The 23423-nt window shown below is 35.4% G+C and overlaps 3 protein-coding genes across 8 annotated transcripts; 2 read left to right on the forward strand and 1 right to left on the reverse strand.

Moving 5' to 3' along the window:
• Positions 1-317: 317 nt before the first annotated feature.
• LOC145160371 (protein DA1-related 1-like) lies at positions 318-3975 on the forward strand. Of its 6 annotated transcripts, none has more exons than XM_079079527.1 (12): positions 318-384; positions 739-902; positions 1113-1283; positions 1404-1662; positions 1748-1889; positions 1969-2089; positions 2286-2369; positions 2471-2803; positions 2902-2964; positions 3054-3169; positions 3255-3313; positions 3408-3975. In XM_079079527.1, exons 3-12 carry the CDS (start codon positions 1152-1154, stop codon positions 3743-3745), a joined length of 1647 nt encoding a protein of 548 aa, XP_078935653.1. In that variant the 5' UTR covers positions 318-384; positions 739-902; positions 1113-1151; the 3' UTR covers positions 3746-3975. The 6 variants fall into 6 exon arrangements, with proteins under 6 accessions (XP_078935653.1, XP_078935652.1, XP_078935655.1 ...); XM_079079526.1 differs by lacking the exon at positions 318-384 and adding an exon at positions 400-549; XM_079079529.1 differs by lacking the exon at positions 318-384 and adding an exon at positions 400-549 and having other exon boundaries at positions 1113-1280.
• Positions 3976-7066: 3091 nt separating this feature from the next.
• On the forward strand, positions 7067-9027 carry LOC145160374 (serine/threonine receptor-like kinase NFP). Its single transcript, XM_079079534.1, has one exon. It carries the CDS (start codon positions 7117-7119, stop codon positions 8983-8985), a length of 1869 nt encoding a protein of 622 aa, XP_078935660.1. The 5' UTR covers positions 7067-7116; the 3' UTR covers positions 8986-9027.
• A 2-nt stretch (positions 9028-9029) lies between these two features.
• On the reverse strand, positions 9030-11442 carry LYK4 (protein kinase family protein / peptidoglycan-binding LysM domain-containing protein). Its single transcript, XM_079079532.1, has one exon. It carries the CDS (start codon positions 11162-11164, stop codon positions 9215-9217), a length of 1950 nt encoding a protein of 649 aa, XP_078935658.1. The 5' UTR covers positions 11165-11442; the 3' UTR covers positions 9030-9214.
• Between the last annotated feature and the right edge of the window lie 11981 nt (positions 11443-23423).

The following is a 23423-nucleotide window of genomic DNA, read 5'->3' on the forward strand; positions in this document are numbered from 1 at the left end:
AACAGATAGTCACGAGAGACCATTTAAACCATATATGTAACTTTGTTGAGTTACAGTAATAATAACCCAAAATGCAAACCACAAAGATTTTTTTGAAAATTCTATGAAAGATAAAATGATATTTTAGTAGTTCACAACTGGATTCAATACAAATTTTGTTGTAACATGTTCAAAACTAATTATAAAAATGTGATTATTTAGTTTTATAAAACTTAATGATGATTTATCGTTCTTTTTTTATTAAATTGTCAAATATCAAAAAATTGATTAACTAAACTTGTAGAGTGCAATGAGTCAAACAAATAGTCCTAATAATTGTAAAAACTCAATCCGAAACACCCCTTTGATTTTGTTGCGCCTCTCTTTCATCGACGAATGGAGGAGGTAAGCAGTTGTTTTCACAGTTTTGACATGTAGCGTACTTTATTGTGGAAAAATTGGAGCAAAAGGCCCCAATTCCCAAATCAAAATGATAACCAAATGCTAAATTTCAACCAACATCCTTTGGGTTGCCTATCTGCTTTCTACTCGCACCTCACCCAACATATGGTTTGAATTTGATGATCCTTTTACTTTTAATGTTACAAAAAATCCAACTTTGTACTGTTCTCCAAGATTTCTTGTACTTGGTCTAGGTTTTAAGTTGCTTTAATAACTCTCTTGTTCTTTATCTGAATTTTCTCCTTTTTCGTAAGAATCTTGTTTAAAGTCGGATTCTCTTCATACTGTTGTCGGCAGGTGGTGAGTAACTGAGTATCATGAAAATGTGGGAACATAATTCATCTTCACCATGGACTTCGATTCTCTTTTGATGATTATGCCCACTAGTGAACTGGGTTCCTTTGATTCTCCGTGGATTCATCAGCTTCATTGGTTTCTGCGGATTCTTTGAATTGCGTAAGGTCAGACTTCCACTCCCAGAAACATTATCTATTAGTCTATTACACTCTGACGTCAAAATTAACAAAGTCTATCTGGAAGATTCCTTATTTATTTCACTTTTTAGATACTTTAGTGGTTGAACCCTTTCAGTATTTGATTGGGTTGTTGGAAGTTGAGATCAATTATAAAATTACCAATCCTAAAGATCGCCCTTTTTTCTCAACATATAGGTTCGCAATTGTTCTAACAAAAAGCGTTAATCGATTGATATGATTAGGGGTATGGGTTGGCTAACTAAAATTTTAAAAGGGTCCAGCTCAAGCCATAGAATCTCAGAAGGTCGATATCATGACAGATACGAAAATGAAGAAGTTTGGGAGGAGCCTCCTTCTACAGAGGTGGTTAGCATTTTCTTTACTTGTTAATTAATATCTATATCTATAACTATATCAATGTATGTGACTATGTGGTATTTATCTAAAATTGCACTGAATTTCTGTACTTTTTTGTCCTAAATTTAGGATGCATTGTCAGACTTTGATCAGGAAGAAATTGACAGAGCTATTGCATTTTCCCTTGTTGAAGAAGATGAGAGAAGTGCACTTTCCCTTGTAGAAGATGACAAAAAAAGTGCACGTTCAAGTGTACATGAAGAAGAAGGCTCAGTTTCTTCTCTAGAAGAAGATCATAATGATGCAGTTTCATCTCCAGAACCAGAAGAACATAACAGAGGATCAAATTCTCCTTCTCAAGAAGATCATAAAGGAAAAAAAGTAATTGGTAGGTTGAAATTGCTATGAATTGAGAAATTCTCCATCATTTCGTTTGTCATATACTTACTTAAGTGATACCCCTATCTTATTAGATGAAGATCCTCATTTGGAGGAAGATGAGCAGCTTGCCATGGCTATTCAAGAAAGCTTGAACATCAACATGAACTCACCACCACGAAATAACCATGGAAGCCTGTTTCCTCGTTTGCCAAGTTTCTTTCCAGGTGTATACAGGTAGTTTTTTTTTTTTTTAACACTTATTTTTTCTTCCAATATTACCCTTTGCAATCCATCTGAAACATGTGGAATGTAGGATATGTGCAGGTTGCAATGGTGAAATTGGTCATGGGAGATTTTTAAGCTGCATGGGAGGCGTTTGGCATCCAGAATGCTTCCGTTGTCATGCTTGCAATATTCCAATATCTGATTATGAGGTCCAACTCTACTCCAATTCTTTAACAAGGTGTTCCTATATTCCTTCTAAATTGACACCATAAGGTTTACATAATTTAAAGAAAAAAAAAAGATGTCAGATTTGGATTCAGAAGTCCATGAAAATCACAACATTTCTTGTTTCTTGAAAGTTTTCATTTCAAAATTTTACCTTTTTACTCTTTATCATCTATGTAGTTTTCCATGTCTGACAACCGTCCGTTCCACAAATCATGCTATAAAGAACATCATCACCCAAAATGCGATGTTTGCAAGAACTTTGTAAGTTTCTTGTTTGTTATGCCCTTTTGAATCTTGAAACTATGGTTGTATGTAGATAAACTGATAAAGATTGTTTTTTTTTCTTTTAAATTTATGGGCAGATACCTACAAATGGGGCTGGTTTAATCGAGTACAGGGCACATCCTTTCTGGCTACAAAAGTATTGTCCTAGCCATGAACATGATGGGACCCCTCGATGTTGTAGCTGTGAAAGAATGGAAACAAGAGACACAAAATATCTGTTGCTAGATGATGGAAGAAAGCTATGTTTGGAGTGTCTTGACTCTTCAATAATGGATACTCATGAATGTCAACCCCTTTATCTTGAAATCCAAGATTTTTATGAAGGGTTAAATATGAAAATTGAGCAACAAGTTCCATTGCTTTTGGTTGAAAGACAAGCACTAAATGAAGCCATGGAAGGAGAAAAACACGTAAGTCTTAAATAACTTAAATGTTTTTATTTTATTTTTTATTTTTTAATACTAGTGAAACTGTTTTTTTGAGTTCAAAAATCTTGCATTGGTAACAGGGTCATCATCATATGCCTGAAACTAGAGGACTTTGTCTTTCAGAAGAACAAACCATCAGCACTGTATGATTCTTAAATCTTAATCTTTTTGCATTAAATAGTAAATATGGTGTTAATGTTTTTATTTTATTTTATTTTACTGAAAATGGCAGATAATAAGGAGGCCAAGGGTAGGGGCAGGTAGGATAATAGACATGTTTACAGAGCCTTATAAACTTGTTCGTAAATGTGAAGTGACAGCTATTCTCATTTTATACAGTCTCCCTAGGTAAGTTTTTATAAATTTTTGGTATAAATTCATAAATCATTCTTCAATATGTGATCATATATAATTAAAAAGTTCATCAATTCAGGTTATTGACGGGTTCAATTCTGGCTCATGAGATGATGCATGCATGGCTCCGGCTTAAAGGTTCTTGCTTTTTCTGTTTTTTTGAGTGGACCATTTTGCCCTCAATCATCTTTCTTAATTCTTCCATTTCTCTCTTGTGTCAATCAATAAACAGGATACTCTAATCTCCCCCCTGATGTTGAAGAAGGGATTTGTCAAGTTCTTGCTCATATGTGGTTGGATTCTGAGATCATGGCTGGATCTAGTGGCACTAATGCTGCAGCTGCTTCATCATCTTCTTCATCATCATCATCATCTGTTCCTGTTTCATCAAAGAAAGGCAAAAGGTCACAGTTTGAGAAGCAACTTGGTGAGTTTTTTAAACACCAGATTGAGTCAGATACATCTGCAGCTTATGGAGATGGATTCAGAGAAGGTAATAAGGCTGTGCTCAAGTATGGGCTTAGAAGCACTCTGGAACATATTAGACTTACTGGAAGATTTCCTTGCTAGTCAACTGGAAAGTCAATGGCTTTTGAGAATTAAAAGAAGAAAAGATGAATAAAGAACTGTTCCCATGAATGGTTCCAACTTCCAAACCCTATTTGGAAAGTGGCATTACAGGATTTTTGGTTTTTACTTTCTACAACTGTTGATATATAGGGTAAAAAATGAAATGTGATGATATAGAATGACATGTGTTTCTATTTATACAAGACCTCAGTTTAGCCCTTTCTACTTTCTATGAAGCAGCCTAAGGTTTTACTGCTTTACTAAATGACCAAAATGTTACGTGGAAGAGGTTGTAGTGCATTTGAAATGAGACTGGACTGATGTTAAAGGGACAAAAACTTGTAATCTTTTGCTCCACCCAAAGTGATAGACAATTGTGTTACTTAAAATCTCAATCATTAATTGATTTCCAAACCATTATGTAAGAAATAGAAGTTAATGTGAAGGAAAAAGAATTGTGGATCACCAACAAAACATTAAAGACAGACACCAAGATTGGAATAGAGATCGTTTGGTACTATTCTGTTCTTTGGGATGAATCTGAAGGGAACAAAAGTGGGAAATTAAAAGGAAATCCAAGGATGGTTATGTTTATTATATTACTTTTATTGATGAATTTTCTCGATTCACATGTAGCTATCCACTAAAATCCAAAGCAAGTGTCTCTGGTGTCATATCGTCTTTCCTGAAATTTATTCAAACTCAATTTTCTTGCAAGACCAAAATTTTCAAAAGTAACGGTGGTGCACAAATTCTCAACCAATATCATTGGGATTCATACATCTTTTTTTGTTTGCAAAAATGGTATGCATCTTGTATCTTTTTTTGTCTATGTTTATGAAATTATTCTTACGAGTAACCATCCACAAACTATTAACAAATTCATCTCTAGTCTCAAGAAGAATTTGCTATCAAAGACTTGGTCGTCTCAATTATTTTCTTGGTCTTGAGGTTGCTATGATGATGGTGGCATATCTTTAGGTCAAGCAAAATATGCCAAAGACATTCTTGTCCGAGCCACTTGCTCGGATCTAAACCTATGACAACCCCTATCTCCACTATGACGCTCTTTCAATTTCTGATACATCATTCACACACCCTACTAGTCGGTGCTCTTCAATATCTTACAATCATACGACAAGATTTATTTTATTTCGTTAATCAAGTAAGCCAATCTTTACATGCTCCAACATTTGATCATTGTCAAACCGTCAAGTGGGTTTTATGCTATGTCAAAGGACTGTTTCATATGGTCTCTCTTTCGACACTCCCCATTCCTTCCATTCTTGGCTATTCTGATGCGGATTGGGCTCGTTGCCTTGATACTAGACAGTCAATCTATGGGTATTTTATCATTCTTGGAGGGAATCTTGATTCTTGAAGTGCAAAGAAGCAACCAACCGTTTCTAGATTGAGTTGTGAATCCGAATACCATGGCATGTTAGAAAAAGGGTAGTGTTTATGGTGGATATTTGGATACCCATTGGATTGTGTAAACACTTTCCGAACTGATATTCCTACCCTATGTCCGGGTTACAAGAAACTCAGCCTAGGATAATCCCAAGGGAATACTTACGAATCTAGGCACATAAAACATAAGCCAAATTGCTAGAAGATTCTGAGTTTGTATGAAAAAAAAAACGAGAGCTAAAAGGGTTATCATTCTCCACAAAAAGAGAGTCGTTTATATAGAAAACGATAAGTAGGGTTTCGTTTTAGGGTTGGCCATCATGGGTTGCTTTGGAAACAAGTCAAGGGAATCCATAATTAATGAGGAAATCAATGGTTTCCAGCCAGGGGCTCTGCCCCTTGAACCCCGCTTAGGGCGCTGCCTCTAGACCCCACCAAAAGGGCGTTGCCCCTTTGGAAACCCCGGACCCAGGGGCGCTGCCCCTGGACCCCCTACTTGTCGTTGAATCGGCTTATAATTCAATCTTATACATGCGTGCACTCCGCACATTCCCAGACATATATTAGAGTACAAATTACGAAGCCACTTAACTCACATGTAAGTTCCAATACACAAAATGACCTGGTGACACTAAAATCACCAACATGACATGGCTAACACGATAGCAAAAATAGTATGGGGCACTCATCTCTTAGGGGAATTTCACGTCTTGCCACCTGATCACCCTACACTCTTTTCTGACAATCATATTGCTCTGTTCACAAGTCGGAATCCTTTCTCACAAACATGCTAAGCACATTGATATTGATTATTATTTTGTGCATGAACTAGTTTCTTCAAGTAAACTTTACACTCAGTTTGTGCCAACCAAGCGTCAACCGACATACATCTTCACCAAAAGTGTCCAACGACCACTCTTCGAGTTGGTTTGCCACACGTACACTTCAGAGAGTGGGTGTGTGTATGTAGGATATATCTACAATCTTGTAGTGATATTATTTTTTGCTCTTTTTGTATGTATTTTTCCATTTCCTAAATTATTGTAATATTTGTCTATATATGGATGATCAAAATGAGATAAAAATAAAAAATACTTTGCTATAAAAACTGAAAAACATAAAGTACATTGTTATAAAAAGTGAACGATTCAGTGTTTATAATTATATTAATATGATAAAAGATTAGGTATCCCAATAATTCAAAATAATTACTTTTTAAATTTTCAATTCCAAACATAATTACATACCATATATTTAATATTATATTATATTAAAAACATTTATTAATATTATTGGTTTGGTTTGGTTTTTAGTGGTTCGGTTTTGGATGAAAACCATAACCAAACCATATGTATTTGGTTAATCAAAAATAGAAACCGCACCACCCTTTTTAGTAACGGTTCGGTTAAAATGATTCAGTTATTTTTGTTAATTTGGTTTTGGTTCGGTTTTTCGGTTAATATACTCACCCGTATCAAATATCTCCTCCACAACAATAGCGCGTTTAAATTTCTTGAAATGGTTTTTAAAATCTCTCTTCAGGGTGAATGTAGCTAGATAGAAAGTCCAGATTTCACCATCAATTCCTTTGCCACTTGAGATTCTTTTTTAAAGTTGCTTTGAAATCTATTAATATTCCTAAGTTGTCCTTTTCTTGTTATCCTCATCTAAGATGTTAGAATTCCATGGTTTTGAAAGTTTCTAACAAGACAACCTTTAGCCAATATGCCACAGCTAACATCATAATCTGCCGTCCCAACTTGGATTCTTTATTTAATTACATGAATATATTACACAATTATTGGAGTCATCTTGGTTAATAAAATCAAGAAACTCATAAAGGTATGACGTATTCTATATAACTCCACTATAATATTAAGGATTGAAAACAACAGGATAGCAACTTCCCTATTCTTGGCACATAATAACAGAGATTTAGTAAGATCAAAATTCACCTGTCAATGAAGCTCATTACCATGGCATTCTCATTTCTTCCATTCCTAGCTTTTTCTGTCTTCTTCATTTTTAATCCATGCATTGTCTCTGCAACATCTACAGACACAAACTTCTCGTGTTCTGCTGACTCACCTCCTACCTGTCAAACCTACCTCACGTATCGCGCCAGGTCACCATACATGGATCTCGGTAACATATCTGATCTCTTTGATGTCAGTCGCCTAAGTATTGCAGAAGCTAGCAATCTCACATCAGAAAATCAAGACATTGTTTTTAATCAGCTTTTGTTAATACCCATCACCTGTTCATGCAATGGGAGTATTTATTTCTCTAAAGTCACGTATTCAATCAAGAAAGGCGATAGCTTTTATGTTGCTGCAACTTCTGTGTTCCAAAATCTGACTGATTATCATTATGTTCAAGACATGAACCCTTCTCTAAATCCAACCAATTTGACAATTGGTGATCAAGTGGTGTTCCCTTTGCTATGTAAGTGTCCTACAAAGTTACAAAAAACTCAAGATAAATATCTTATCACTTACATATGGCAACCAGAAGATAAACTATCACCTGTGAGCTCTATTTTTAACACAAGTTCTTATGATATTGATAAAGAGAACAATTTTCGTAACTTCACTGCTACTGTTTGTCTTCCAGTTCTTATACCAGTCTCTGAATTGCCAATCTTTCCTCCTCCACCTCACCTTGATAATCACCTCTCTGATGTAAAAAGTCAAAAGTCAAAGAAGCTTCGGATAGTGTTTATAGCTTTGGGAACTATCGGATCTTTCTTTCTTTTTATCCTGTTATTGTTTTTGGTTTATAAATATCGTTCGCGTAAGATTAAAAGAATCATAGCACGTAACGGGTCTTCTTTTGAGTTTACTGATCTTTTACATATGAAGAAAGGTTCAAAACTTGAAGGTTTTGAACCCACGAAGAACAATCAAGATAAGTTGCTTCCAGGGGTTTCAGGGTACTTAAGCAAACCGATTATGTATGACAGAAAGGAGATCATGGAAGCAACTATGAACTTCAGTGAAAGGTATAGAATTGGAGGGTCTGTTTACAAGGCTGTAATTCAAGGTCAGATTGTGGCTGTAAAGAAATTTAGAGATGCAACAGAGGAATTGAAGATACTACAGAGAGTAAACCATACAAATCTTGTGAAGTTGATGGGGATTTCATCTGATTTTGATGGGAATTGCTTTTTAGTGTATGAGTATGCTGAAAATGGATCACTTGACAAGTGGTTGTTTCCTTTATCTTCATCTTCTTCTTCGGGTTCTGTTGTTTTTCTTTCATGGTCTCAGAGGTTGAATCTAGCATTAGATATTGCTAATGCTTTGCAATACATGCATGAACATAGTCAACCTAGTATTGCTCATAGAGACCTCAGGACAAGTAATATACTTCTTGATTCCACTTTCAAGGCCAAAATTGGAAACTTCTCTGCAGCTAGACCTGCCATAAGCTCCATCATGTTAAAAGTTGATGTATTTGCTTTCGGGGTTATTCTCATGGAGTTGCTTTCAGGAAAGAAAGCCATGGAAACTAGAGAAGATGGAGAGATTTGTATGTCATGGAAGGAAATAAAGAAGATTCTAGAAGTTGAAGAAGAGAGAAGAGAGGAGAATCTAAGGTTGTGGATGGATCCAAATCTTGGAAGCTTTTACCCTATTGAAGGTGCTTTAAACATGGCAGTATTAGCTAGAGCTTGTACATCAGAAAAGTCTGCAAATAGACCAGGAATGTCAGAGATCGTCTTCAATCTATCTGTTCTTGCTCAATCATCTTCTGATATGTATGAAAGATGTTGGACTTCTCCTGAAACAGAAGATCCTCACCTCATTAGTCCAGTTGTAGCTCGTTGAAACATGCAAAAAAAAAAGTATATCTCACTGTGTGATATGTAATATATCTGTAAAACTCCATTCTCATCGTGTTTCTTGAATATACTTTTCGTCTATTTACATATTACATAGAAGAAGGTTTTGATACAATAAATCTCGAAGCTTTACACCATGAAAATTGATTCATAACATTCTATTGAGAATTTGAGATAATATAAAATAAAGTACATATCTAAGTCATTTTACAAAATCATCTCCCTTGAACTGAAATGGTTACTGAAACATCTACAGCCCGTGAGGTGGTCAAAACCCTAGAAAGAGATTGTGAAACTTCATTCATGTCAGGTCGAGCGGATGGATCTTTATCCAGGCAACCATCGATCAATCGGATTACAGACATGGCGAGTTGCGGAGGATAATCCCCTTGGAGAAAAGGGTCAACGAAATCGGTCAACTTTTGATTTTCGTCTGTATCTTCTTCCTCAAGAATATCATCCAAAACCTCAGACAAATTCTTCTTCACTTTCTCATAAAGCTCATACACATGTTTCCCTGTCACTATTTCAAGCATTAGAACGCCTAGTCCATAAACATCAAGCTTTGTGGAAACCAAACCGTTTTCTAAATACTCTGGAGACATGTAACCTCGAGTACCAACTATGTGTCTAGTCAGTGCGAATTGACCTTCTTGCCCTTCGGCTGATCTTGCGAGATCAAAATTTATAATCTTGGCTCTGAATTCATCATCGAGAAGGATGTTGCTGCTCTCTAGATTCTTGTAGACGTATGGAGGAGTGGTATAGCTATGAAGATAATCAAGCGCGTTTGCTACATCCAAAGCGATTTGTATTCTCTGAATCCAATTCAAGGATTTGTTGGTGGTTTGTTCATGTTCATCTTGATAGATCCAGGCACTTAAGGGTCCGTTGACAGCAAACTCAAAAACAAGGTACCAATGGCTGTCATTAAAACAAACACCTGATAGGCGAATGAGATTATGATGGTGAATAGTGTTAAGCAACTGAATCTCCTTCGAGACGTCTCCATGCATTTTCTTGATGGCAGCAAGGTCTCCATTGATGGTGCCTTTGTAAACAGATCCCTTGATTAAACAATTGGGGCTAAAATCTTGTGTGGCTGACTTAAGTTCTTCAAATTTGTATACTTTGAGGGATTGAGCTATGCTGTTCAAACTTTCCATGAAGTCCGAGTCTTCATCAACATCCAACTTCTTATCCCCTGGTTTCACGATTGCTTCAAAGCTCTGAGAAGCAGAAGAAACCATAGGTGGAGGAATCTGCTTTCTCTTCTGAAGAAAGCAAAACCAAAAAACAGCGAACCCAATTGAAGATGTGAGAGCAACCCCTCCAAGGACTCCCACGAGCATGTATATCCATTTATTATCACCGGAGGAAGTGGGTGGTGGTGGTGATGATGGTGGTGGCGATGTTGTTGGTGGGGGTGGTGGTGCTATGGTTTGAGATCTTGAAGGTTGGTCGGAGAGGGGAACTAAAAGGGTGGTGAAGGGATAAATGGTAAAATCTTGTTCTGATAATTGATTGGCTGCAAGAGTCACCCCAGTATCAACCCCAAAGATCGCACTTATGGATGAAACACTTTGTCCCCAAGTGATCAAGTAAGATAACAAATACCTGATACCATCAGCAGCTTGCTTTTCGGTTGGACAAGCACATCTTAAAGGCACAGTGAGTCTTGAACCAGGATATATATCAATGGTAAGATTGCTCTTTTCAACCTGAACAGCATGACAAGTCGATAGCCCTTCAAAAGTATTGTTTGCGATTGTGAAAGGGGTGTCTCCGGCTTGGATAACATACGTTGCATTGGCTTGATAGAACTCACCAAGACACGAACACCTGGTGGGCACGAGAACTGTCTCACCGGTTCCAAAAGTAGCGGTTTCAGAAACGGAATTGAGTTGAGATAGCTGAGTGGCGTTTGCATTCAATAGATTGGAGATGGAAGTAACAGTGTTATACGGGGGTCGGGATCGAAAGGTGAGATAAGCTTCGCAGGTACGATTAACGCCATTACAGGCATAACCAAGAACAGAAGTTGAGGCATTTCTGACCCTGCAGTTTGTGCTCAGCTTCTTGATGTATGGCTGCTGGGCTTTGATTGAAACCAGTGGAAAAATCAAAAGGAGAGAGAAAATTAAGAAAAGACGCACGGACGCCATGCTTCAGCTCAAATTAAGCAGAATTAAGCTCAGAAAACAGAAGAAGTTGATTAAATGGGAAGAAAAAGGTGGATTTGAGTCACATATATATGGAGTTGACGAATAGCTGGATGAAGAACGCGTAGGCATGATAGTAAAGATTTTAAAAGATATTGTCTGGAGTTTTTTTTTATCGAGGCAAACTGTTGAATTGAAAGAGTCGTATGGAAGGGAAGTAGATAGATTATAGAATGAATGGATAAAGTGACTGGAGTGAGTAAAAAATGGATATGAAATGGTGGTGGTGATCCATGATTGGATGTTGGTTGGGTCAACGAGAGCGGAACCATCCACACCAAACCAAACTATTGTACTACTTATGTAATAATTTCAAAGATGGTGACACTGTGTTATTTAATACTTTTTTAACAATTTTTTTTATTATTTATAATTATTAAATAGGTTTTATATCATTTCTATTTTTTTTTTATATAAACAATGGATGATTTAGAAAACAAAGACAAACGATTGTGTGGTAGGTTTTTATTGGAGCACATGATTTGATTTTAGTGGGTGATGGTAAATAAATTAATATCAGTAGGGTAGGGGTGTTGAAAATAAGGTAAAGTTGTTAAAATTACAATTTTGATTGTGCAGTTCTACAATCTTATTTAGGTAAATCGATTTTAATTGTATTTGGAATGTTTTACGGTAAGATTGAGGTATGATCGTAAGATTGAATTGTAGAAGCTTTACCATTTGCATATATATATATATATATATATATATATATATATATATATATATATATATATATATATATATAAGTAAATCGAATGTGAACACTATAAAACCTTTTTTGAATTGTTTATTGTAAAATGATGCATTGAAAATGCATTTTCATATTTTAAACTAGTTATTCTTATTTGAATAGTTAATTGGTTGATCAAAATGTATTTTTTAAGTTTTAAACTGTTTTTTTTTAGGATGTTACGATCTTGATCTTGTCAAGCGATCTTGTCAAGCGAAAAACAAATCTATATAGAATTTCGATATTGACAACCTTGGGATGAGGGCTCATTGTCCTTTAAAAACAAACAAAGATGGTCTGAAAATTGAGAATTATTGACACTATATATTTTAATTTATACGGAGACCTAGAATTAGGCATATATTTGACTTGAAATTGTCAACTATTGATTGAATGGATTAAGGTATAAACAATTTTATTTATTTAATATCCCTTGTTTGCATAGATTATTTATGAACAATCATGATTCATGTTTAATATTCACTAAAAGATCTCATTTAAAACTCATATATTTCACGAAGACAATTATTTTTCAAATAAAAAAAAGAGAAACTTATATAGATAATTTAATTGGGCTCACTAAATTGTGAAAAGATGTGGCCCACAGTTAACTTTATTTTTCTTTTTACTTTTTTCTGATACTATTACAATATATCACGAATCCTCATTGATAAATAAACATTTTTTTGACACATGTCATATTCTCATTTATTTTGTCACATGTAATTTTGTAGTTATTTTAAATTAATTTTTATTTCACATGTTATTTTATGGTTTTTTCATTTTATTAAATTTTAGATAATGTTTAAATTCAAATAAATGCATATCAATTTTATTAATGAACTTTCCTTCTAATTTCAAAATTACTAAATTAAATATTCATTAATTTTTTTATTATTTATTTAAATTTAAAAAAGAAAAAAAAACACTTTAATTTTTATAATTCAATATTTTCTTATTTTTCTTATAAATTTATACTTCTCAAATGCTTAGAGTTTTGTATTTAGTTTTTCTTTTAAATAAACTCATGTAATACATGGGTCTCACACCTAGTTTATTAATATTCGTTTGAGCTACATTTTTTTTGAACAGATCAATTACATCAACTGGGTAAGATGCTTGCACTTTATAATGAAAAGTATGGGTTCGCACCCCGCTATACCTCGTTTTTATTATTAGAAAATTGAAAAGGAAATTTTGCAAAAAAAAAAAAAAAAAAACACATGGTATAGAATTGTTAGCGAATACATCCTGATTAGCGAGCACTATATATTTGTCATGAGTAAAAGCGAAAAACATGAATTTGAAAAAAAAAACATGAGCATATTCAAAAACTCAATTTTTTTATTTATAAATTTAAAAATAAGATAAATTTGCTAAAAAACGAATATAAAAGATCTTATGGCTGAAATTATTAAGTCCTGTGTTTTATAATTTATAGGTGATAGGTTCATAACCCAACAAAGAAAATAATGTCATTTTTTACTTTTCAAATTCTTAATTTCTTAAATTAGGTCTTTTTTACCAAAAACTCTACTTGGAAAGACATGCATTACTTAGAAACATGAAGAAATACTTAACATGTTACATGTTGCTTGTAATCTTGCTGGGAGGGGGTGTATATATGGATTCTTTCCTATGTCGACTCTGTCTAAAGGAAGATGAAAATACCAATCACGTTTTCTTTAGATGTGGTTATGCTATTGTGGTGTGGGACTGGTTTGGTGTTTGGTTAGGTACAAGCAATATGGCCCCTCAAAATTTCTCCTCCTTGATTTCGGCTTTTAAGTCTACAGACGTTGATAAGAAGAAATTTAAGTTGATTATTGCCCTTTCATACACGTTGTGGTCTCTCTGAAAAGCCAGAAACGATAGAATTTTCAAGAAGGGGAAGGGCAGCCCTATGATAACGGCGGATGATATTTAGATCTCTTCATTATGTTGATTCGATTGGTGTAGCTCTCCTATATGTATTTGTACTACCATATGTAATTTTTCTAGCATCTTGTTAGCTCATTTAATATATTTCCACTCATTAGAAAAAAAAAAAAAAAAAAAAAAAAACTTAGAAAGAAAAAGAGACATGCATGCAAATAGAGCTTATATTTGTTTATGTTTTAAAAAATATATATTTTTATTATAATTTTAAATTTCAAGTTTTTAAGTTTTATTCATGATTTTTTTTCTTCTAATTTATGTTTTCATTTTTACTCCTGAAAATATATATAATGCTCGTGAACGGTTCGCTAACTTGGGTAGAGATGTACACAAATCAATTTGTGTCCAATTTTGAACAATCCATTTTTTGAACAAAAATAGAATAATTTTTATGATTGCACAGGCTCGATCAATTTTTTGTTTTTTGTTTTTTTTTTTTTTTCATTTTCTGTAAGCTTTAAGTTTTCTGAGGACGGTTAATCCAGTTTAAGGCCAGTTTTTTTATCACGTCAAATATTTTTGTACCAAAAAATATATAATTTTTTGTAAACAACTTCTACACAATATTTGGTAATTACTATCACTGCTAGCAACTAGCAAGTAACAAAAATAAAAATAAAAACTTTATGTAATATATATGTTTTATGAGAAAATAATGATGAAATACTATTTTAAATTAATCAGTTGTAACTATATGGTGCAAAAAAGAGAGTCCAAAGTCAAGGCCCTCCATTTCTAAATTTTCCCTAAAAGTTAAGCCGCCTTAAATTTCTACAAGAATCGAGAGCTTCCATGTCGATGAGAAGGCCGTTTTTCGTCCTCTAGTCTGCGACTAAGACCAACGATCACCACCACCCGACGACCAAGCTAAATCACCAACACCTAATCAAGAAGCAGCAGATAAGTGTTAATGTATTTTTCTAACCCTACTTCTTTCTTTAGGTTATTTCCATAAAAAACCTTATATTTTGATTTTTTTTCTTTTTAGACCTAAAACTTTTTTCTTTTCCGAAAAAGTCCCAACGTTTACCTATTACTTGTTATTTTAGACCCTAGCAGGTTACCAAAAGAGAAATTAAGTATTTTCATTTAAAAAAAAACCCTAAATTTTGTACTTTTTTTCAGTTTAGACCTAAAATGTTTTTTTTTTAATTTCAAAATAAACTCAACTTTAAAATTGGTTACAACCTTTAACACTAGTTGTATAAGGTACTTAACTACACCGATTTAATGAAGCTTAACTTCGTTCATGCATAAAAACGTGATTATATCCTTTCAAATTAAAATAAAATCCTAAATTTTATTTTGGTAATTATTATGATTATCCTTAAGTATCAATAACAGTGATATACAAACACCATGTATTGATCTAAACACAATGTATACATAAGATAGATTAATAAAATGAGGTAGTAGGCCAACTATTCAATTTTCTTTTCTCTACAACAAAATTCATAGTTTTGTCCGTTTTGCTCATTCACTACGTTCCAACCATTGTTAATAATGTCAACCATTGTATTTTGATATTTAAATGTGCGGTATCATTCTTGTTATTTGGATTTCAACTTATGTTCAAATGGTTTCATTCTCAAAATATAGTTTTATGTATTCATATGTGATGTTAACATTTTTTAAGGAAGTCTTAAACTTGAATCTCATATATCTAAACAAAACTAATACGAATGTTTATGATTAATATTTTTATGTATTTATTTGATATAATTATAACATATTATTTAATAATGGGCTAATGCTACAAAATATTCTATGGGTTTAGTTTAGGAGTATGATAGTAAGTGTGTTTGTTAACTGTTCTAAAAAAATTAATTAAAAAATTCGGCCAAAAAAATAATATAGAAAAGTGAGAGAGGGAAATATGTCCAAACTCACCAAATAAGTATAATAGACAAACTAAAAAAATTATTTTGTATACAGTTTGTTAAATGATATGGTATTTTTTTTTCTACAAATAAAAAAAATTATTATTATGTTAAAAGATTATTCTTAGCCATATATTATCCATGTTACCAAAAAATATCAAATTAACATCAAACTTTTTATTAGCGGTAATAATAACATTTTCTATAAACAAAATATCAAGTTTAATGATATAATATATATCCAAGATAAAATTTAATTATATCTTTTAGACAAAAATAAAATTTTGCATTTCTTTTAGGTTATATTCGCTCAAAATATAATAGATTAGATAACATTTTTTAGTGTATGCATGTATACTTTCTTTTTCGGTGTAGTCAAGAAGTAGCTTATATATTTGGTCTTGAAGATTATAATCAATTTTAAAGTTGAGTTTATTTTGAAAAAAAAAACATTTTAGGTCTAAAATGGAAACAACTAAAAAATATAGGGTCTTTTATGAAACAAAAGTACCTAATTTACCTATTGGTGACCTGCTAAGGTCTGAAATAACAAGTAACACATAAAAGTTGAGTCTTTTTTGGAAAAAAAAAATTTAGTTCTAAAAAGAAAAAAAATCAAAATATAGGGTCTTTTATGGAAATAACCCTTCTTTCTTTCACAACAAAATTTTACACTAATTTAATTTCTATTGACAATTCAACGCCCTTCTGTAGTGGATTAAATCCTAGACCTTCGATAGACATTATTTTAATTTCTATAGACAAAATTCCAAATCCTAGTTCTTTAACAGACAAGGTCGTACCCTAAGTATTTTGTCTACGGTATATATATGAAATACTAACATTTGTATTTGTACATAAACACAGTTTCTTTATTAGTTTTTTTTTATATAGATATAGAATGAATGATTTAGAAAACAAAGTTAAAATTGATTATGTGGTAGGTTTTGATTGGACTAAATGGAATATAGACATATAGTACGAATAATTGACTTTAAAAACAGACAAAGACTTCAGAGTTATTGACAATTCGACTTCAACTATTTCGATCTATGCGTCGACCAGAATTAAGCACAATTTGATCTCAACTTGGTTCTAATTTAACAAAAAAAACTTGTTTTGGGTTTTATTTGATAATAAAAAATAGGAAAAATGACAAAGTAGTCATATGATGTTTTGCACATTTGTGCATGCAGCCTCTTAAATTATTTTTGTGTCTTTTAAAGGAACAAAGTTATTACTGACCCGTTTTTTAGGCACTCTACCTTTAGTAGTCAGTTTCATGTTTCAGGTGGCTTTTAATTAATTAAAAAAAATCTTCTCTCTCTCTCTCTCTCTCTCTCTCTCTCTCTCAAGATGCAGATGTGTAACCCACATCTTCCATCTCCAGTGAATGCATATCTAAACCCTAATATACCCCCTCCACTGACGGCCAATCAGTATATGCGGCAATTTATAGGTTAGCAATTGCATCAGAGTAGTTGGTGATCATCGGATCCGGGATCGAAGACATTAAAACCGCAAAGAAAGCATGAGTACCAAGAAACTCCTCTTCATTCTCCTCGTCGTATTCACCATTGGTCCCCGAATTGAAGGCGTATTCGCCATTTGAACGACCTCATCATGGGTATCATGATGTTCCTGCTAATCGAGCCAAGATCGATGTTTCTGAAGTAAAAACGAATGTGATTGTGTAACATCCCAAAATTATGGGGTAAAAAATTCATTTTTAATTCAACCAAAACATTAATTATATTTTAAGTCAACATGTAACATCCGTTTAATGGATGCATCGAATTAGGGTTTCAGAGGGTCAAAGGTTGTATTTTTGGAGAAAAAGAGGTCCTCGCGACGTGAGGCAGGGAGGCTCACGATTTGAGGAGGGGCGCATGAAGATTTCATCCGGGACTGAGCTTACGACGTGAGGGTGGCTGCAGCCCAAGCCCACGAAGTTTTAGGGTTTCCCACATATTTAAGCTCCCTTAACTAGGTTTTAGGGTTCATTTCTGAGCCTCCACCTTCCCCTAACTCAGAAAAACCCTAACCTAATCCACCTTGGTGATTTTGGATCCATTTTAGTGTTTTGGTGGCTAGAAGAAGAAGAAGAAGAAGAGGTTTTAGAGTGTTGGCTCAACAAGGAGGCTTCATCATCATCATCTTGTGCACATTTTGGATCATTGCAAGTGTTCAAGATCCAATATTTATGAGCTAAAATTGCTAGATGTTCTAAGCTCCTTTTTGCATGTTTATGATGGATTGCATGCTTGGGATCTGTCACACCCCCAAACCTGAACTGCGGAAACATTCGGGGGCGGAGGACGTCATGTACAGTATCATAACAATTGAATAGTAAAGAAAGTACACACCACCATAATATATATTTGAAAAGTTTACATGATTGTTGTATTACATGTTTCAAAAGTCAAATACAATGTGATGTTCCAAAAGATGTTACTAACGCCAGAGCATTAGTCCCCAAAAGCAGTTGCTAACCTGGTTTAGCGATTCCCTGAGAATACAAGTTATTTCAAAGAAAAAGTGTCAACATTTAAGTTGGTGAGCTCATAAGTAGTTATTTGAATAAATGCATGCCATTCGAAAGTTCGCGTTTATTTTCCAGAAAATCCGATATTTTCTTATAAAATGAGTTATGAATCGATGTTGTATAAAATGGATGTATTTGAACCAGGAAAATCCTATATTTTCCTATAAGTGAGAAGTAGTCTTAAATCTCCAAGACCGTAATTTGTAAGTAACTATGACATACTTATACTGAAAATGTATAGTTTTATTAGTGAACAAAACTATAGGAAGCCTGTATTTTTACGTAAAATAACTGTAATATTACTTTTCCCGTAAAACATAATACTATAATAATTGTCTATCCAGTGAGTTTTCATAACCGTACTATGATGGATTTTCCAGTAGCGACGTTCTTCAGGCGTCGAAATGTTATGACACTTGTCACCCTTAACTTGCCGGTCCGGCTGTAGCTAACAGCCAGGGTGCGGGATCATCAGTCCCGTATAGATCTATACATACTTATCACGTTCTCCGGACGGAGGCTCTGGTTATAAAACAGGGCTTTCTTGTATACCTTGATAGGTACGATGAAGACGAATGACTCACATATTCTCAATTAAGTCACGTATTTTTGAAATGAATGTGTTTATGTCCGAAATGATTACCCTTTTTACTATGTTGATAAAGGCATAATAATGATATGTATTTTCTTATCTATACGTAATGTTAGTTGAAAATGGTTACGCTTGTCATGATATGTTATGCAAACATATAGATAAAGCATGTTATTATTTATAAACACATTTCATCTCGAGAGGGTAAAATGGTATCGTAAGATGTTTTGCATGCTAACATTTTCGTATGATAGTTATAACAACAGCAAGAAGTTTATAGTAAAAGATTGATGTTTTCACACGATTTTAATCGTGTGTTTACTTGTATTCCCCCCTAAAAGTGTTTAAAAGCATTTGAAAGTGTAGTGATAGGGGTATGAACTCACTTGGTAAAAGTGACAGTTTGATGAAGACGATGTTTAACTCGGGCAACACTTCGCCTAGAAAGAAACAAGTTTCTCGGGAACTTAGGGACTTCGGGCTTTCTTCGGGGCTTGGACACGTAACCGGGGCGTCGGGGTGGTCTCGGGATGCTTAACACAGAGTAAAATTAGGAGAGAGGATAGAAATGAGCAGCCAAAACCGAAGCCATCGGTTTCTATTTATAGGGTGCATTTTTGGGATTCACGTCGTGAACATGGGATGGTTCATGTCGTGAGTTTGGTTCTTATCCCTTCCATAGAACCGACGTCCGATAGCCCGTCTCTGGCACACATCAGTCACAAGCTCACGTCGTGAGTTCCCTGACAGTGTGGGGTTTCGTGTCCCGGACTTTAGAAATTCATATCTCTTGCATACGAGTTCCGATTTTGACTTTCTTTATATCCACGCGTAGGTGAGATTATGCTCTACAACTTTCGTTTAGACTCCGTCGGCTAATTTTGACTTTATTTTTAATAATATATTTTTAAACAGGCCGGGACAGGAAAAGTCCGTTAAAATTTCATAACTTCTTCATCCGACATCCGTTTTCGTCTGTCTTTTTACCGTTGTATTACCATTGTCGAGATCTTCGATTCTCGTTTAGGTTATGTCGGCTAAAAGTCGCTCGATCTCTATTTCGAGTTTTTAGCCGTCTACTGCTATATCCGAAACTTAGAAAAATCATAACTTCCTCATACGAAGTCAGATTTGGACGTTCTTTTTATGTACGCTTACGGTTTAATGATATCTACGACTTTCATTTAGATACCTAAGGCTAAAAAGTATTTTATTGAAATTTCGCGTTTTACGCTTAACAGTGTTTTACTGGTTTTGTTGCGGATCTTTGATTGGTCATAACTTCTTCGTTATAACTCGGATTTTAGTGCTCTTTATATTTCTGAAAACCTTGTTACGATATCTATCAATTCATACTTACAAATTGAGATTTTTGAATATTTCATTTTTGACGCTATTATTATTATTTCAAAATAGGTTACACTACTTGACTTTAGATCATTACATTGACTTGAAATATCGGGTTGTTACATCATCCCCCCGTTAGAGGGAATGTTGTCCCGAAATTATTTAGAAAGTAAGTGTTTATAGACTAGGGAAGAGATGCAGGTACTTTTGTTGCATCTGATCTTCTCGCTCCCAAGTGAATTCAGGTCCCCGCTTAGCGTTCCAGCGAACCTTCACTATTGGTATGCGACTTTGCTTTGTTCGTTTGACTTCCCTATCCATGATTTCGACGGGTTCTTCCACAAAGTTAAGATTTTCGTTCAGTTCGATCTCCTCGAGTGGAATTACAAGAGTTTCATCAGATAGACACTTCTTCAGATTAGACACGTGAAACACAGGATGTACGTTGTTAAGTTCGAGTGGTAGTTGGAGTCTATAAGCTACTGGACCAATCCTTGCGGTAACTTCGAAGGGTCCAATGTATCTTGGGTTTAATTTTCCACGCCTCCCAAAGATTATCATGCCCTTCCAGGGAGAGACCTTTAGTAGAACGCGACCACCAACCTGAAATTCCAAGGGTTTTCGTCTCTTGTCGGCATAGCTCTTTTTCCTGTCTCGTGAGGCTTTCAGTCGTTCACAGATTTGAACGATCTTCTCAGTCGTCTCTCTAATGATTTCCGGACCAGTGAGAGTGCTTTCAGGGACTAGGCCTCTTACCAACTGCGTATCGCCCACTTCCGCCCAACACAGAGGTGATCTGCACTTGCGGCCGTAAAGGGCTTCAAATGGAGCAGTCTTGATGCTAGTGTGATAACTGTTGTTATACGAGAATTCAACTAACGGTAAGTGGGTGTCCCATGCTTTATCGAAGTCTATTACACAAACCCGCAACATGTCTTCTAAGGTTTGAATAGTTCTCTCACTCTGCCCGTCAGTTTGAGGGTGGTAGGCTGTACTCATGTCTAGCCTAGTTCCCAAGGATTTCTGTAGCGATTGCCAGAACCGTGAAGTGAATCTGCTATCTCTGTCCGAGATAATAGATATCGGCACTCCATGAAGTCGCATAATTTCCCGGATATAAGTTCTTGTCAGTTTCTCCATCTTATCGGTCTCCTTGATTGGCAAGAAGTGGGCAAACTTGGTTAATCTGTCAACGATCACCCAAATGGTATCGTGACCACCTTGTGTCTCGGGTAGTTTGGTTATGAAATCCATGACAATCTGCTCCCACTTCCACTCAGGTATTTCGGGCTGCTGGAGTAGACCTGAGGGTTTTTGGTGTTCTACATTGATCTTGGCACAAGTTAAGCACTTGCCAACGTAGGTAGCAATCTCTGCTTTCATGTTTGGCCACCAATAGAGTTGTTTGAGATCCAGATACATCTTATCTGAACCTGGGTGTACGGAGTATCGAGTCTTGTGTGCTTCATTCATGAGCACCTCTCTGAATCCACCAAATTTCGGCGTCCAGATTCGATTCATGAGATAACGAACTTCGTGACTCTTGATTTCCAGATTCTTGTCCATTCCTCTAAGTGCTTCACCTGTCATGTTTTCTGGTTCCAGGGCTTCTAGTTGGGCTTCCTTGATTTGCGTTGACAGGTGTGAATGGATTGTCATGGTTAGCACTTTCACTCTTCGACCAAAGTACTCCTTTCGACTTAGGGCATCCGCCACTACATTGGCTTTACCCGGATGATAACGAATTTCACATTCGTAGTCGTTGAGTAGTTCGACCTAACGTCTTTGTCTCATGATTAGCTCTTTCTGGTCGAATATGTGTTGAAGGCTCTTGTGGTCCGTGAAGATGGTGCACTTTGTTCCGTATAGGTAGTGCCTCCAAATCTTCAGAGCGAACACTACTGCTCCAAGCTCTAGTTCATGAGTGGTGTAGTTGACCTCGTGTGTTTTTAGTTGTTGTGAGGCGTAAGCAATAACTTTTCCTCGTTGTATCAGCACACAACCCAGCCCTTGATTGGATGCATCGCAGTATACTACGAAGTCTTCTGTCCCTTCTGGAAGAGACAAAATGGGTGCGTTGCATAGGGCTTGTTTCAGAGTTTGAAATGCAGCATCTTGCTTTTCTCCCCAGTTGAAAGCTACTCCCTTTTGCGTCAGAGTGGTAAGGGGTTTCGCGATGCTGGAGAAGTTCTGTATGAACCTGTGGTAATAGCCAGCAAGTCCTAGGGATTGGCGAATTTCGGTTGGCGTCTTCGGTGCTGACCAATTCTTGATTGCCTTGATTTTGGAAGGGTCCACGTGGATTCCCTCTTCACTAACCACATGACCTAGGAAGTCCACCTTCCTAATCCAAAACTCGCACTTCGAGAACTTTGCGTAAAGCTTCTCTGCTCGTAGTGTCTCCAAGACTTGCCTCAGGTGCTGACCATGCTCTTCTTTACTCCTTGAATAAATGAGTATGTAATATATGAATACGATCACAAATTTGTCCAGGAACGAACGACATACCCTATTCATTAAGTCCATGAACATGGCGGGTGCATTGGTTAGTCCGAAAGGCATCACTACAAATTCGTAGTGATCGTATCTTGTTCGGAAAGCCGTCTTAGGAATATCACTTTCCAGGACTCGTAGCTGGTGATATCCCGATCTTAGATCGATCTTCGAAAAGTAATTTGCTCTTTGGAGTTGATCGAACAGATCATCTATTCGTGGCAGGGGATACCAATTCTTAATGGTGAGTTTGTTTAGCTCTTGGTAGTCGATGCACATTCTGAACGATCCGTCTTTCTTCTTCACGAACAACACTGGTGCTCACCAAGGTAAGAAGCTTGGTCTGATGAATCCTTTGCTGAGCGGTTCGTTCAGTTGATTGGATAATTCTTGGATCTCTGTTGGGGCTAAACGATACGATGCTTTGGCTATAGGGGTGGCTCCAGGAATCAAGTCGATTCTGAATTCGACTTGTCTTGCAGGAGGTACTCCTGGAAGATCTTCGGGAAAGACATCGGGAAAATCACAGACGTCAGGCACGCTCTTGATGTCTTCTATCCCTCGCTTCACATCTACGACGTGTGCCAAGAACGCATGGCATTCCTTGCGTAAATATTTTTGAGCTTTAACGCAGGAGATGATACGAAGAGTGGTACTAGGTTTATCGCCATAAA

This window comes from Lactuca virosa, chromosome 2, assembly GCF_052849685.1.
Source record: "Lactuca virosa cultivar CGN04683 chromosome 2, Lactuca_virosa_CGN04683_v6, whole genome shotgun sequence".
NCBI classification, from domain to species: domain Eukaryota; kingdom Viridiplantae; phylum Streptophyta; class Magnoliopsida; order Asterales; family Asteraceae; genus Lactuca; species Lactuca virosa.